This window comes from Mauremys reevesii, linkage group 2 (assembly GCF_016161935.1).
Source record: "Mauremys reevesii isolate NIE-2019 linkage group 2, ASM1616193v1, whole genome shotgun sequence".
NCBI lineage: Eukaryota > Metazoa > Chordata > Testudines > Geoemydidae > Mauremys > Mauremys reevesii.
This window is the reverse complement of record NC_052624.1, coordinates 75,586,194-75,603,682: the sequence shown is the minus strand read 5'-3', so window position 1 is coordinate 75,603,682 and position 17,489 is coordinate 75,586,194. Positions and strand designations below refer to the sequence as shown.

Here is a 17,489-nt window from a genome sequence, read left to right as displayed (position 1 = left end):
GCGGGGATGTAAAAGTGATCCTTCAGCCCTGATCTAGCTCAGTTCTTAAGGGACAGCTGATAGTTTTGGGCATTGAAGGCCTAAATATTCTATTACTATAGTACTTGCTTTACACTAATACTAATGAAGACTAACATTAAGTACTTGCAGATGTAAAGTTACACAAGTGCCAAGTATTATGTTGAGGTAATGTGCTTTCACCTTCAGGAACTTGTTCTAGGGAAGTTAAGATACATTTAAATAAATTCATAGACTCTAGGACTGGAACGGACCTCGAGAGGTCATCGAGTCCAGTCCCCTGCCCTCATGGCAGGACCAAATACTGCCTAGACCATCCCTGATAGACATTTATCTAACCTACTCTTAAATATCTCCAGAGATGGAGATTCCACAACCTCCCTAGGCAATTTATTCCAGTGTTTAACCACCCTGACAGTTAGGAACTTTTTCCTGATGTCCAACCTAAACCTCCCTTGCTGCAGTTTAAGCCCATTGCTTCTTGTTCTATCCATAGAGGATAAGGTGAACAAGTTTTCTCCCTCCTCCTTATGACACCCTTTTAGATACCTGAAAACTGCTATCATGTCCCCTCTCAGTCTTCTCTTTTCCAAACTAAACAAACGCGATTCTTTCAGCCTTCCTTCATAGGTCATGTTCTCTAGACCTTTAATCATTCTTGTTGCTCTTCTCTGGACTCTCTCCAATTTCGCCACATCTTTCTTGAAATGCGGTGCCTAGAACTGGACACAATACTCCAGTTGAGGCCTAACCAGCGCAGAGTAGAGCGGAAGAATGACGTCTCATGTCTTGCTCACAACACACCTGTTAAATCATCCCAGAATCACATTTTGCTTTTTTTGCAACAGCATCACACTGTTGACTCATATTTAGCTTGTGGTCCACTATAACCCCTAGATCCCTTTCTGCTGTACTCCTTCCTAGACAGTCTCTTCCCATTCTGTATGTGTGAAACTGATTGTTCCTTCCTAAGTGGAGCACTTTGCATTTGTCTTTATTAAACTTCATCCTGTTTACCTCAGACCATTTCTCCAATTTGTCCAGATCATTTTGAATTATGACCCTGTCCTCCAAAGCAGTTGCAATCCCTCCCAGTTTGGTATCATCTGCAAATTTAATAAGCGTACTTTCTATGCCAACATCTAAGTTGTTGATGAAGATATTGAACAGAGCCGGTCCCAAAACAGACCCCTGTGGAACCCCACTTGTTATACCTTTCCAGCAGGATTGGGAACCATTAATAACTACTCTGAGTATGGTTATCCAGCCAGTTATGCACCCACCTTATAGTAGCCCTATCTAAATTGTATTTGCCTAGTTTATCGATAAGAATATCATGTGAGATATCAAATGCCTTACTAAAGTCTAGGTATACCACATCCACTGCTTCTCCCTTATCCACAAGACTCGTTATCCTACCAAAGAAAGCTATCAGATTGGTTTGACATGATTTGTTCTTTACAAATATCTTCTTTAAAGTATCTCTTCTTTTAAAGAAACCAATTTGTTGGCTGATAAATTGCAGATATAAGGTACAGTAACTCCTCACTTAACATCCTCCTGCTTAACGTTGTTTCAAAGTTACGTCACTGCTCCATTAGGGAACATGCTCATTTAAAGTTGTGCAATGCTCCCTTATAACGTTGTAAGATTCTGTGGAAGAGCAGTGACTTTACAAGGGAGCATTGCACAATTTCCTCTTCTCTGCCGCCTTCTCCTCACTCCCAGCGCTTCCCCCGTCTCCAAACAGCTGTTTGGCAGCGCATAGGACTTTCTGGGAGGGAGGGGGAGGAGTGGGGAAGCACTGTCTCTCTCTCCAGAGAGGAGGTGGAGCGGGGGTGGGAAGAGGCGGGCCTGTAGCATCCCCCGGCAAAGTAGGCGCCTGTTCTTCTGGGGAGAAGCTGCCGCTGCATCCTTGCCTGCAGCGGGCTGTGCCTGTGTGGGATAAGCCAGGGGCACCTCCCAACCACAGTACAGTATATAATGCCTTTTGTCTGCCCCCAAAAAATTTCCTTAGAACCTAACCCCCTGCATTTAGATTAAATCTTATGGGAAAATTGGATTTGTTTAACATCGTTTCACTTAAAGTTGCATTTTTCAAGAACATAACTACAACGTTAAGTGAGGAGTTACTGTATGCAAAGATGGTGCATGTTCCTTGGGTTTTACATACCGTGTCATGGAGGCCAGGAGCTAAGAAATCTGATATTAGTAGAACTGTCAACACAATTCTAATATACTAACCATGATCCTATAGACTACATTTTAAAAGGATAATTTACAAGACATAAACTAAAATCTGTATTTTCTACTTTTTATTACAGATCAAACAAGATGTAATGTGTGGATTTTGGATGGTGACCTGTATCATAAAGGTCTCCTTAAATTTGCAATGGAAGCTAACTCTCTAAAGGACACTCTGGTTATGCTGGTCGTAGACATGTCTAGGCCTTGGACTGCATTGGATTCCTTACAAAAGTGGGCAAGTGTTGTAAGAGAGCATATTGACAAATTAAAAATTCCTCCTGAAGAAATGAAAGAAATGGAACAAAAGTGTGAGTATTTTAAAAAATAGAAACTGCTGAAATTAATGCTTTTTTGATCTATTTAACTTCTGATGCAGACTGTTTTTATTCTTTGGAAACTCAGTAAAGTAACTATTTTGAATTAGGTTATCTAAACTGTTCTATTAAAGTACCTTCAATGCACAAGTAATATTTCTCTGTTTAGAAAAACTTTGAATTAGCATAAAAGTTGTAACTTCTAAAAGCCTTGCTCTTCAAAGTTTGTGTCTTGCAGTTCTGTTCGACTGCACAGCTAGGTAGATATAAGGCATTGGGCTTAAAAGGCAGCACATAGGCACTGTTTCCACCTTCATCGCTTGGGTAATACTAATTGTATTTGTTCAAAGACCTTGTCTATGCTGGAGAATTTTGAACGAATGTGCCTCTGTTCAGGCTTTCGTGACGTAGTAAAAATGCCTGAGCCCTGTCTACATTAACTTTTACACCACTGATAGCACTAGTGCTAGTGAGCATCAGCTGCTAAGTCAGGTGTTGCAACACCAGGTGGAGCAGTATCTAACTACATTTAAAAATCTGGGCCTAAGTGACATGCTCACAGTGGTACAGGAAGTCTGTGGCAGAGCAGAGATTTGAACCCAAATCTCCGAATCCTAGGCTAGAGCCCTAACAGCCAGATCATCCTTTTTAGGTAGAACTGGGCTTTGACACAGTTCTGGAATTGAAACCTTAAGTTAAATGTTAAGACGATCTGCTCGTTTATATATTTGGTTAAATATCTATTGGGGCTTTGTATAAGGATGGATTATCATTGTGAGTCACATTCAATCATTCCTTCAAGGATTTTCTTAAAGGACTGGCTTAGTGGCTGTTTTTTATAGGGAAGCCCAAAACCTGCTCCAAGACCTGGTTTTATTCATTGGGTTGGAAGCATTATGGAGGCAATGTCTCTGCCTCAAGTAAAATAATGCTGGAATCTTTGCCTCTGGTTGCCTAATAGTGTCCCTTACTTGGTGAATGTCACTGAAAGGCTATAAAGTGTTCCATGTGAAAAATAAATTTTGCCTGCTTTCTTTAGTGCTTGTTTCTTTATTGAGCACATCTGGTTCTTGTGTTTGCTGTCATACATATATACAGGAACTCCGCACTTACGGTTGTAGTTTGTTCCTGAAAAATGCGACTTTAAGCGAAACGATGTTAAGCTAATCCAATTTTCCCATAAGAATTAATGTAAATGAGGGGGTTAGGTTCCAGGGAAATGTTTTTCACCAGACAAAAGACTATAAGTTTTAAACAAACAATTTAATACTAGTACACAGTGATGATGATTGTGAAGCTTGGTTGAGGTGGGAGTCAGAGGGTGGGATATTTCCCAGGGAATGCCTTACTGCTAAATGAACTAGCAGTTGACTGAGCCCTGAAAGGTTAACTCTCAGAACACTGTACAAGGCAGCAGGAAAGGAGGGAGGGCAGACAGAGACACACACCCTGTGTGTGAGAGAGAAAATGCACATTTCCCCTTTTAAGTAGCTGACCCCAGACTTAAGTACACTGCTTTGTTAATTAAATGAGCTTGCTGAGACCTGAGATGGCAGCTACTGCCTAGAAGCTCCCTTCCTCCGTCGTGTGTCTTCCCCCATCCCCCCCGCTCTATGGAAGATGGGGTAAGCAGGGTGCAGGAGCAGGGGAGAGCGGGAGACACCCTGACATTAGCCCCCCCTTTTCCCCTCTCCCCCCCCCATACAGCAAGCAGGAGTCTCTGGGAGCACCTCCAAGGCAGAGGTCAGGAGCAGCACATGACATTGATGGGAGGGTCAGCTGCTGCACAGGGAACTTAGGGGGCTGCTGGTCCACCATGGTTCCAACCACCCACCAGCTAGCTGCAACGTGCTGCTCTTCCTGCAAGCAGTGGGCAAAAAGGCGGCTTCCAAACAAAGTTAGAAGGCAGCATTTCGCAACTTTAAATGAGCGTGTTCCCTAATTGATCAGCAACATTAACCAGGACGACTTTAAGTGAAGAGTTCCTGTACATACATGGTTAACTCTAGCCACATAGCAAAAAGTGAACTAATAAGCCCTGGCCATAGACTAACCTAAGCATATCCTATAGAAGCCCTACCCTCCATCCATGCAAAAGTTGTAAAGGGTTGAGAGAGGGCTCTTGTGACCCTCCTAAGGTTCTGCTAGAGCAGGGGTTCTCAAACTGGGGGTCGGGACCCCTCAGGAGGTTGGGAGGTTATGTGGGGGGTTGCAAGCTGTCAGCCTCCACCCCAAACCCCACTTTGCCACCAGCATTTATAATAGTGTTAAATATATAAAAAAGTGGTTTTAATTTATAACCAGGGGTCACACTCAGAGACTTGCTATGTAAAAGGGGTCACCAGTACAAAAGTTTGAGAATCACTGTGCTAGAGAAACAGGAAATGAGCTCTTCTTCTGCAGCCATTGGTTCCATTGCTGAACATTCTAAGAATACATCTACATTGGGGTAAAAGACCTGCGGCTTGTCCACGTTGGCTGACTCAGGCTTGCGGGGCTTGGGCTGTGGGGCTTAAAAATGGCTGTGTAGACATTTGGGCTTCGGCTAGTGCCTGGACTCTGGGACCTTCCCCTCCCCCCGGGATCCCACAGCTTGGATTCCAGCCTGAGCCTGAACATCTACACATCAGTTTTTCAGTCCTGCAGCTGAAGCCCAAGTCAGCTGACCCAGGCTAGCTGTGGATGTTTAATTGCTGTACAGGTGTATCCTAAGTGTGTCTTCTCTGCAGCGCTAACTTAGGTGATTAGCACCTGGGTCAGCCTAACTCAGGTGTGAGCAACAACACTCAAAGCCATATTCAAATTACTCTCCTCACTGGTGCTGTGTATCGCTAGGACTTCTAGGGGCCATCCCATTGTGCTGCAGTAAGTTGAACTGCGCTGATTCTTTTCCTGGGAGAACTTGCCTGTAACTTCTGGGGACACAGAGGGAATTGTGGGCAGGCATTTGAGGACTATCAGCACTTGAGTGATTAGGTTGAATCCTCATTGCAAAGTGGGTGGGTTATGAGCTCAAGTGAAAACCTCACTTGGATTTTAGCCTATATTCCCAGATGAGCTAGCTAACCTAGGTTGAAAGAACCACCATATTTGAGTGAGAGGATTTTATATAGACAGGAGGATGGTTTGAGGCAAGACTTGAGTAGGAGTCTGACTTTGCATGAAGATATACCCTAAGAACTTCACAGTAGAGCAGCTCCCTTTCAGGCTCTCAAAGGTCACGAGAGAGTAGGAGAAAAGCTAGCTCATTTTGGAGATGAGGCTTGGGAGGCCAAGGAGCCCTTGATATGCTTTCACACAGAAAAAAGTTACATGCTGGGCTCGAAGTACAATGGTGTAAAGCTTCAGCAAGTTCCTGTTTATAAAAAATATATATATTGTGCTTGGATCATAGTGCTTTTCCATGCAAATCCTGGTTTGTTTCAATGGCACCCATGCCTCCCTTCCGTACAATCTGGCCTGTCTAGGGTCACCATAGCTCAGACCTGCTAAGGAATGTAGAACTGCAGATGAGCAAGGCTCCATCTAGCAGGTCTATAGCTGGAGTAGGAGTCTTATGGAGCTCTCAAACTCTTCTGGAGGAGGGACTTTACTCTGATGGTCTTACGAAGTGTGACAGCAGGCTCTCCACAGCACCTGTGTTTGCAGGAGAGGTTTTTCCCTCCTGTGAACATGAAAGGTGTGTGGGACAAGGCATTTTTTGGTAGTATCCACCTAAATAGATCCAAATGATGATGGAATTGGGGTGTGGGAAGAATCTAGGAAAATCAGTTTAAAAAAAAAAAAAACTTGCATGGCAAGTAAGGAATTGAGTAAACTTTTACTATGCAGCCTTCATTATGTCCCTTTGATCATATTTATTATTGTAGCCTTTAATTACCTGGTCATACATAATTTCTCCAGTTCAGAGTCATTTGTTATCATGTGCATGTACTCTACTATATACCTTACAGTCCATGAAATTCATTTACATGAAAAACACACTGTAATCAATACTTATGATATACAGTAAATGAATCATAAAAATCTAGAGCTGGAAAGGACTTCAGTAAACCATCTAGCCAAGCCACCCCCATACTGAGAGAGGCCATCCCTGACAGGTGTTTGTCTAACATTTTCTTAAAAACCTTTAATTACATGGATTCCACAACATCCCTTGTAAGTCTATTCCAATATTTAACTATCCTTATAGTTGTGTTTTCCTAATATCTAACCTAAATCTCCCTTGCTGCAGATCAAGCCAATTGTTACTTGTCCTACCTTCTGTTCTCTATGTCCAGTGTTGATCACTATCCTCTTCATAACCGCTCTGAACATATTTGAAGACTATCATCAGGTTCTTCCTTCAGTCTTCTTTTCTCAAGACTAGTTTTTAACCTTTTTCTCATAAATCAGATTTTCTAAACCCTTTATCACTTTTGTTGCCCTCCTCTGGACTCTCCAGTTTGTCCACCTCTTTCCTAAAGAGTGGTGCATGAAGTTGCACACACTACTCCAGATGAGGCTTCACCAGGGCCAAGTAGAGTAGTACAGTTACCTCCTATGTCTTTCTTGTGGGGGGAGGGATAGCTCAGTGGTTTGAGCATTGGCCTGAGCATTGGCCTGCTAAACCCAGGGTTGTGAGTTCAATCCTTGAGGGGGCCACTTAAGGATCTGGGGCAAAAATCAGTACTTGGTCCTGCAGGAGGCTGGACTTGATGACCTTTCAAGGTCCCTTCCAGTTCTAGGAGATAGGTATATCTCCTATTATTAAGACTCTCTTGTTAATATATTGCAGAATGATACTAAACTTTGTTTTGCAACTGAATCACATTATTTTTTGACTCTTATTCAGTTTGTGATCCACTGTTACCCCCAGATCCATTTGATTGGTACTACTGCCTAGCCGGTTATCCCTCATTTTGTATTTGTGCATTTGATATTTTTTTCCTAAGTGAAGCACTTTGCATTTGTCTTTACTGAATTTCATCTTGTTGATTTAGGACCAATTCTCCAATTTGTCAGTCATTTTGAATTCTAACCCTGTCCTCCAAAGTGCTTTCAACCCCTCCCAGCTTGGTGTCATCTCCAAATTTTATAAACCTACTCTCTACTCCATTAATCAAGTTATTAATACAAGTATTGAATAGTACCAGACAGACCCATGTGGGACCCCACTAGTTACATCCCCCCCACCCCAGTTTGACAGCAAACAATTGGTAACTACTTTGAGTATGGTCTTTAAATCGGTAGTGCTCCCACCTTGCAGTAATTTCATCTAGACAACATTTCCCTAGTTTGCCTATGAGAGTTCATGTTAGGATTATGTCAGAAGCCTTACTAAAATCAAGATATGACATCTACTGCTTACCCTTATCCAGTAACCCTGTCAAAGAAGGAAATTACGGTGCTTTGGCATGTTTGGCTCTTGATAAATCCATGCAGACTGTTCCTTATAACCTTATTCTCTAGCTGCTTACAAACTGATTGTTTAATAATTTATTCCAGTATCTTTCCAAGTATTGTGAAGCTAGGCTGACTGGTCTATAACCTGTGGATTCTTTTTGTTCTCCTTTTTAATGTACTATGTTTGCCCTTCCTCTGTCTTCTGGGACCTTACCTATCCTCCATGAGTTCTCAATGATAATAGCTAATGGTTCGGAGATTGCTTTAGCCAGTTAGTTAGTACCCAAGAGTGAATTTCATCAGGGCCTACTGAGTTGAATACATCTAACTTATCTAAATATTCTTTAACATCTTACTGTATTCTGGCTTATGTTCCTTCCTACTTGTTAATATTGTGTTAAGCATCTGGTCACAGTTAACCTTTTTAGTGAAGACTGAAACCAAATAGGCATTTAACACCTCAGCCTTCATGATATTATCCATAATTAGCTCTCCTTCTCTGCTAAATATTGGACCTACACTTTCCGTCATCTTTTGCTTGGTCCTAATATAGTACCTTATCTTGTTGCCTTTTATGTCCCTTGATAGGTGTAGCTCATTTTGTGCCTTTGCCTTTCTGATTTTGTCCCTATGTGCTTCTGCTATTCTATTTTATTCATCCTTTATAATTTGTTAATGTTCCTATTTTTTGTAGGATTCCCTTTCGATTTTCAGGTCATTAGAGCTCCTGGTGGAATCAAATTGATCTTTTATTATTCTTCCTATTTTTTCTTCACATTGGGACAGTTTGCTGTTGTGCTTTTAATATTATCTCATTGAGAAACTGCCAGCTCTCCTGAAGTCCTTTTTTCCCCCTCAATATTCTTCCTGTGGGACCCTACCTACCAATTCTCCGAGTTTGTTAAAGTTCACTTTTTTGAAGTCCATATTCCTTATTCTGCTGCTCTGACAGTTTTCTTAGAATCATGAAATCATCATTTCATGATCACTTTCACCTAAGTTCCCTTCTAACTTCAGATTAACAGCCAGTGCTTCCCTGTTACTCAGAATCAAGTGTAAAATGGGTTCCCCCTAGTTACTTCCTCCACCTTCAGAAATAAGAAGTTGACTCCAATGTATTTCCAGTAACTCATAGGAGATTTTGTTTTGCTATATTACTGTACCAACAGATATCTGGGTAGATAAAGTCCCCTGTTACTAACCAGGTCTTGTGTTTTGGGTATGTGCTACTTGTTCTAGAAATGCCTCATCCATGTCTTCCTCCTGATGTCTATACCCCTACCATGATGTTGCCCCTAGTTTCCCCTTTTATCTTCACCCAGAGAATTTTAATGTAATTGACTACTATGTTGTTCAAAGAGTATGAATAATATAAGCTCATAGTTGTGAATTATAATGTCCTGCTGTACGAGCAAATTTTCATGAAATTAATCTCATAATTAACCATCTTGCTGTCTGAAATGCAGCTAAAGCAGGCTGTGTGGCTGTTTGAAAAGAAAACGTGTTTACACAAATAGTATAATACATAACTTTAAGAAAATAATATGCATATATGTACAGAAATGAAAAAAGTTTGAATGTCTAAGGTTGTAGAAAATATGGTGTATTTGAGGAATAAAATGTGGTTATGTAATTAGACTATTGCATGTATGCAGGAGGGTAGAATTAAGGTTACAACCTTATGGTGTTATCACTTCCTAACTTTGGAATGCTTAGTCATGCCTCCTTAAGCTTTTCTTAATGTTTTAAGTGAAATTTATATTGCTAAAATTCAATCTCTGCATACAATTCTTATCTTTTTATCTACCACTATTCTGCCTGTTCCCTAGTCATTGTTCTCTGTACCATAATGAACTTTACAAAAAGGAGTTTCAATAGTAGTTTAGTAGAAGTTCTGTGTACTTTGTTAATCCATACAGTTTGTAATTCACACAAATAATATGGTCTGGTTTAGGCTTTCAGATATAATAGAAAAATTCTGTAGTGACACTCCTTCCTACTATAGTGTTAAAATATTCAGGGTATAATGTTAAACACTACAGTGGCCAAAATAAAATGAAATTACTTTGTGGTCTATCGGGTGAAGGGGGTTGTTCACTTTACCAATTGACAACAGATAGTTATTCTATAGTTAGTGGAAATTAGTGATGTATTGCTGTCTTACTGTGGTATATTCCCTTCTATTTTTGTTGCTTGTTACTGTGTATTTGTAAAGAGATGTAAAAATTTGGATGACTATTCCTGATTTTAGTTTCACTGGCACAACACAACAGCTAGGCAGATTGTCTACAGTGAATACTGCTGCTTCTGCTAATCATAATTCTCACTGTTGCTATCCACCTTCATCTGCTTATATCCACTCTGTCTCATGATATACTTGAAATAATCTCTGCCTCAAAGAGCAGAACTTACCTTTTCATTGGGTGTGTAGTGCCTTTTGCAGTGGGAAACTGACTGAGACCTCTAAATGCTTCCACAGTAGAATCTAAACAATAGTTTTATTTATAGTGTCCTGCATATTGACTGTGCTCTTATAATTCTTTAGTAAACTTAATGTCTTGCTGTACATTTCTTTCCAGTCATGGATGTATCAGATACTAGACTTACTAGTATTCTTCTGCATTGTACTGGCCAAACATTACTGGTAGTGTTTCATGCGCTTTTTTGAGCTTTTTAAACATGAACAAACACTTACTGTGTAGTGTACAGTAAGTGGATTTTGTCAGTGGGAACAATTATTGTTGAAATAATAAGTGGCTGCCATTAAAGATTAATATTTTTCTTTCATTTCAGTGGTAAGAGATTTCCAGGAATATATAGAACCAGGAGAGGATTTTCCAGCTTCTCCACAGAGAAGAAATACATCAATACAGGAAGACAAAGATGACAGTGTGATTTTGCCGTTGGGTGCAGATACGTTAACATGTAACTTAGGCATTCCAGTAGTAGTAGTTTGCACAAAGGTTTGTTTCAAATTTTAGAATTGTTTTTGCATATTTTACTTTAAAAGTGTGCTTCTGGTTATGGATGGCTGGCAATATTTGGCTCTTCTAAACTGAAGAAAGCACTCTAGATTATAAATACTTTGTTTTTTCCCTGATAAAAATTTTTTTAAAAGCTACTTTTTGTGGAGCCTCGGCATTTTTCTCCCTTGAAATGAATTAACACTTTTCTGAATGTCGATGCTAGTAAACAAAGATATCTAGACATGAGGTGCTATTGTTTGTATTCTTTTACTTCAGATATGTTCAAAACATAATGGCACTTCTGGGAGAAGAGTCAATTTTACTATCTCGAAAGTTGAAATAAGGGTAAAATCATGTAAATGTTCGGAGGCTACTTAGCACAGGATTGCAAATCAAGCGTCCTAAAGTAAGGAAGTACCAAATTTTAGGTTTTTCCTGAAGTTTTAGGAATTGGTTTATTTTTATGTCCTCAGGTTAGATGTGGAAGATGTAACTAAAAGCAGCTGACAGTACTTGATCACAGACAGGTCATTAATTTATAAATTAAAAAAATACCTTGTTAACATCTTTATCATCCTAATTCTAGTGAATCTTTTGAAGATTGATTTAATCAAGCAAAATGAGCATAGTATTCAAAGACATTGGTTCTTCTGCTCTTGATACCAAACTTTGCAAATAAAAAACAAACAAAAAACAAATTCTGAGCTATATCAAAATCATTATCCCCCGAGTCTGATTCATGCTTGTGGTGCAGCTGTTAGTCAAGCAGTTTTTCACGTGTGCACGCGTGTGTGTGTGCGCGCGTACGGGCAGACCAGAAGTTTAATTCTTATTTAATTACTAATTGGCTCACTTCTGCTAACAGAAGCAGCTCTGTGATGTGTCTAGGCTTTCCAAAATAAATCTGACATGACTACAGAAAATGCCGCCGCCACCAGCACATCTACAGCCTGATCTGGGTTTCTTTAAAACAAATTACACAAATACAATTCCATCTTTTGGGTAGGATTTTCCTATCTTGCTGAATTTTTTTAAATTGACTTGGCACATGAAAATGAAGCCACGTACATATTTTAACATACTCTGACCTCCCTCTTATAAATGGAGAGTATTGCAAAAAAATTGAGTTGAGTTCTTTGGTTAGCAGTTTAGGTGTTTCTGCATTATATTTCCCAGTTTTTAGGATTCTTCTGATAATCTCTTCTCCTTAACTTTCATAAGTAGTTGGGTGACCCACCTTCTTAGCAAGGTGGATTTGGGTATGGTTCTCTTGGGATCCATTTCCTTTTGGCCCTTCAATGGTCATCGACATAAGCAAGCTGTATTTTTTCAGTGTGTCCTAGCTCAGGGAATGAGGGAATAAGCTTGTTGTCATACTATTACTGTCACTTCACCACTTGGCCAATGCTTTCACCTTTTTAGTCAAAACCCTGTTTTCTTGTGGTGTGGTTTTTTGTTGTTGCAGAGCTAGATAGGATTTTTGTATGTCTAGGTGTTTTGATGGCCCTGATACCACTATAGCTAAACCCGCTGCAGAGAGTACCATGTTTTGATTTCAGCATAGGTGCAGTCCTCCGCTGTGTGATTCTTAGAGCCCTGCAAATCCAGGGCTATCTGCTTTATATCCGTGGACCGTTTCTGTGAATAGCGCAGATGCGGATACAAATTTTGTATCTGCGTAGGGCTCTGACGGTAAGAGCTGGGCAGACAGCTGTGAGGAACCATGTCGTGGACCCTCCACCTGCCCTGGGAGCCTGGGGGGGCGGGGACACAAGCCGGGGGCTGATTGGGCCCCCTGCCTAGGGCAGGTGGGGGGGACTCAGGCTCCCCACAGCTACCAGCGCAGCTTTCCCTGACCCAGCTCTGGCCAGGGTGGGCGGCTCTCGTAGTCACAGCCCGGCCATGGTAAGAGCTGGGCGGGCAGCTGTGGGGAGCCACAGCGGACACTACAGCTGCCCTGGGTGGGGAGCCTAAGCAGCTCCACAGGTCATCCCCCACCCCAGCCAGGCCAGCGTGGCGCCCAGCTGGGGAGCCACAGCGAACCCTCCACCTGCCTGTGGAGAGGGGGAGGGCGGAGCCTGAGAGCAGCCCCGGGCTGTGTCCCTGCCTGGCTGAGGGCAGGTGGAGAGTCCGCGACTCTGTGCGGCCTCCCCACAGCTGCCCTTGCGGCTCTCCCAAGCCCAGCTCCAACCGAGGGGAGAGGGAATGGCTTTTGGAGCTGTAGCCTGGCCATGGTGTAGAGCCCTGCAAATCCGCAGGTGCGGATACACGTTTTTGTATCTGTATAGGGCTCTAGTGAGTCTTTCACTGCATCTGAAAAACTTGCAGTTCTTACCATTCCATGGCCAGTTGTAACTCCCTGCCTTTAGTGCTGGTTATAATGCTGCCTGTGTCAGCTGTAGGTTCCTTAATTTGTTCCATTTGGGTGGTTAAATGTCTTGATAATTTTTTTTCTTTTCCCATCTGCTAATTGGAGGATGCAATATTGCTTGTTTGTCTGTTTAACTCGACAGTGTGATGCCATTAGTGTCCTGGAAAAAGAACATGACTACAGAGATGAACACTTTGACTTCATTCAGTCACATATCCGACGGTTTTGTTTACAATGTATCCTTTCAAGTTTGAAATGTGCAATAATGGCATATCTGTAATCCTTATAAAATGTGACAAACTTGTATGGCTTGAACACAACTATTCTAGGAACTAGCCTGAGTTCACTACTGAGTGACTGGCTTAACTGAACCAAGGTCCCAAGGGAAGATTCTGTTATGCTGGGCCATGTCAGGTTTAACCTTCTTTATGCTGTCAAGTGTTGTGGATTTTTTTTTTTTAATGGGGGTATCGGGATGAGAAGTCCGGCATACCCTTTTGTCCATGGTTTCCTAGATTTTCCTTCATCAACCCTTTCATAATAAAATGCTGAATAGTTGCCCTAAAACTGAGTTTAAGATGTTCACTGAAATAACCTACCAACTGCAAGATAATTCTCACTTCAATTTACATTTGAGTATACTTCAAGTACACTTGATTATAAGGCATGTAATCATTTTGGCCTGACTGTTGGACCAGTCTTTTGCAATACTGAATAGTTCTCCAAGACTTTTTGAATATTAAAGATGTAGGAAAAATGCATAACTTTACCTGGAAGTATAAGCTGGCTTTGCCTACTTTAGAGGCATGTGGATATATAGAGATCATATTCAAGCTGACTGTCAGCGTTTTTCTTAAGTTCCCAAAATTGTTCCAACACAAATGGGAACATTACAGTAGAACCTCAGAGTTACAAACTGACCAGTCAACCCCACACCTCCTTTGGAACAAGAAGTATGCTATCAGGCAGCAGCAGAGACTCCCTCCCCCCAAAAGAAATGTAAATACAGTACTGTGTTAAACATAAACTAAAAAGATAAAGGGAAAGCAGTATTTTTCTTATTCATAGTAAAAGTTTCAAAGCTGTATTAAGTCAATGTTCAGTTGTGAACTTTTGAAAGAGCAACCATAATGTTTTTTTTCAGAGTTACGAACAACCTCCATTCTCAAGGTGTTCGTAACTCTGAGGTTCAACTGTACTATGCACCATTTTATCCTTAGTCATCTAACCTTGCAAAGAGCAGGTCTAGAGCGCATTTAAAATTCCAGTAGCTTGTCCACACTATTTTACCAGCATTGGAGCTTCAGTGAAGGGCAATGTTAAGAAAGGTAGCGTAGACAAGACCATAGAGAAGTTAGCATTTGTGGATAAACTATAGTTCAAGAACTTGAGGCCCCAGTCAGGATTGGCACAATGCCTGCCCCAAACCGTTTATAATTTAAGACCCCCATCCTCCAGTTGGGATCTATGCCAGCAGACCAAATTGCAGAATTGACACCCAGTACAATGCAAATGGGTATAACCAAAAAGGTGAGGGAGGATATTAAGTGATAGTATACTGTTACTTCTATGTGTACAACTTGGTTTTTTAAATATAGGATATAAATCTATCTAATAAGTATTAGAAATCCCACTGGATATCTTCCTAATCATTATGAAAAAGGAAAGTTATAAGTTGAACTACGCATACTGAAATGTACCCTTTACCTTTTTTGGAGATGTTCAGCTTCTAATATCCAAGTTTCAATTGTTTTAAGTTTGCCAGACCCTCTTAAAGAATCCCACAAACTTCCAATAATATTTTATGATGCTGTAGAGCACTTAAAAAAGACAAAGCACTGTAAGTGTTAAACATTTTTCTTAATATTTATTACATAATTTAAAGACTGATATATAGCTATTTAGAGATGTCATAATTAAAAACTTTAAAGACTCTGAAAGAGCAATACCATCTTAGGGTCATATTGGTGTTGGCAGGTAGTTTCAGGCACATCAACTAACTATGCACATCTGTGTTGGCATTATACTCACCCCTTGTAGGGAAACGTATAACTTCATTTTATATGGTACAACTCTGCTCCTTTGCTTTAAAGCCTCCTATAATTTCTTTCTAAGAGATCTTTGGCAATAACTGCAGTACTTTTGAGATGACCAACTTTGATAGTTTACCATTAATGTTGTGCTAGCATTGTGGGCTTTTCGTTGGGGAGTGGGAAGAGCCTGTTGCTATAAAAGCTTACAACATACAACTGACTCACTGAGTAGAGGTATTTATTTTGCCTGGCTTTTTCGGGCACTAAATGAGTTTATACAATTAAGGTTAGTTTCAAATAGAATTTTTCTTTGAATAGTTCCAGCTGTTATAAAGTTTGCTTTTGGAAACAATGAGCAGTGTTCTAAAAAGATTAGTTGTAAACTTAATTGTTAGCTTGCACTAATAAAACTCCTGATTTTTCTTTTAACAAATGTGTTCAGATGGTGCAGCACTTATTTACACTTCAGTAAAGGAAAATAAAAATATCGATTTAGTGTATAGATATATTGTCCAGAAATTATATGGATTTCCTTTCAATGTATCTGCTGCTGTTGTGGAAAAAGATGCAGTATTTATGTAAGTTTCTTTATTATTAAATACTCATGCATGTATACATTTGTATCTACACAGTATAGTGTGTATAAGAAGTAGTGGTTCTATAAAGCTATTTCCATTTTGTTTCAACATTAACATTCAGTAAATTTCTATGTTTAAGTGTTACAGATTCACCCTAAGAACAGGTTTGGGTTTTTCTGGATTGTTAGTTAATGAGTTAAGACTGTTGGTGAGCAGTCACTGTTGTTTTGAGAGAGGAAGTGTCAAGCCAATTTTTAAAGTGGAATGTTCCACCAGGAGAAAATCACTTCTCCAATATGTTACACTGAGCAAAATAAAAATACTTCATACAGCTGACGCTGCTAATCACTGACTGGCTGCTGTAGAGGAAGGGAGTTATTAAAACTTTTGTTTTGGCATTCAACAATGGTAATCTTTATCCACAGGTTGATATATGGTATTAGGGAACAACCAAGTGAGTATTTAAATTTGAAGATCAATGTCTGTATTTGTTTACCTTAAGTCCTGCAGGATGGGATAATGACAAGAAGATAGGAATATTACATGAAAACTTTCAGACACTAAAAGCAGATGACAGTTTTGAAGATATCATAACAAAACCACCTGTCAGAAAGGTAATTTGATTTCAGTAGGTTTCAAAGGAAACCTATTTTGTTAACCTGTAGGAATATAACACACATTGCAACTTGGGTGCCATACTTTAGAGCATTTCTCCCTTCCCTTGGTTGGCTACCCCCTGCCTATTAACCACAAGACTTTTTTGTTTATTTTCTGGTTACCTTCCTTATGTGAGTTCTCCAGTTTGCTTTTTGCTTCCTCTTGAAAGCCACCAGAAACTAGCTCTCATTACTTACTGTTTGTGTTATAGTTAGTTGCTGTCCAACATGGAGAGGAAGAAACAAATGGGTGTTGCTGTATATAGCACACTACTCCCCTCAATATCTGGCTTATTTTGCTCAATCTGAGCAGCAGGGGTGAAAGTAATTTACAGGATTTACCGGTACTGCCAAAGTCCTGAGGGGGCGTGGCCTCATCCAGAAGAGGCATGGCCTCAACCAGAAGAGGTGGTGCCTCTCAAGATTTAAAGGCCCTTGGGCACGGGCTGTGGCTGGGAGCCCCAGGGCCTTTAAATCAACCTGCTGCAGAGGTGACTGGGAGCCCCCAGGGCTCTGGCCGCCACAGAGCTCTGGGCCCTTTAAATCCCCACCGCAGCTCCGGCAGGGTGCTGGTTCCAACAGCAGCTTTGGAAGAGGCATAAACATCTAACTCAAACTGTTCATGATGAGTTGTATTCTTATGTCTCTGCCTTCATGGAGGTGACTTGAACTGGATCTGTAGACAATCCTCTGGGTAATGGATGTGGTAAAAATGAAGGAACAGCCTTCCAGGTAGGATCTATGTCCTAGGTTCAGACATAGTTAAGCTAAACTGAGCCTTGTGTATGCAGATTTCTTAATTCTAGCTCTATAAAAAGAGAATACAGGCCTGCTGTTTGCTCTCCTCAATCACCAGTGTTTCTTCTCCATTACTTAAAGGGTTTATTTATTTCATCCAACAAAGAAATGCGTTTGTAGAAT

The 17,489-nt window shown here is 40.6% G+C and overlaps 1 protein-coding gene across 3 annotated transcripts in view; it reads left to right on the top strand.

The window, feature by feature from the left end:
• DYNC1LI1 (dynein cytoplasmic 1 light intermediate chain 1) overlaps nucleotides 1-17,489 on the top strand; it is a 56,779-nt gene that overhangs the window by 23,526 nt on the left and 15,764 nt on the right. For all 3 annotated transcript variants that reach the window (XM_039525200.1, XM_039525201.1, XM_039525199.1), the window contains 5 exons: nucleotides 2,343-2,573; nucleotides 10,758-10,927; nucleotides 13,444-13,537; nucleotides 15,777-15,912; nucleotides 16,415-16,526. In XM_039525200.1, the coding sequence (XP_039381134.1) occupies nucleotides 2,343-2,573; nucleotides 10,758-10,927; nucleotides 13,444-13,537; nucleotides 15,777-15,912; nucleotides 16,415-16,526 (743 nt within the window). The remainder of the gene's footprint in view (nucleotides 1-2,342; nucleotides 2,574-10,757; nucleotides 10,928-13,443; nucleotides 13,538-15,776; nucleotides 15,913-16,414; nucleotides 16,527-17,489) is intronic.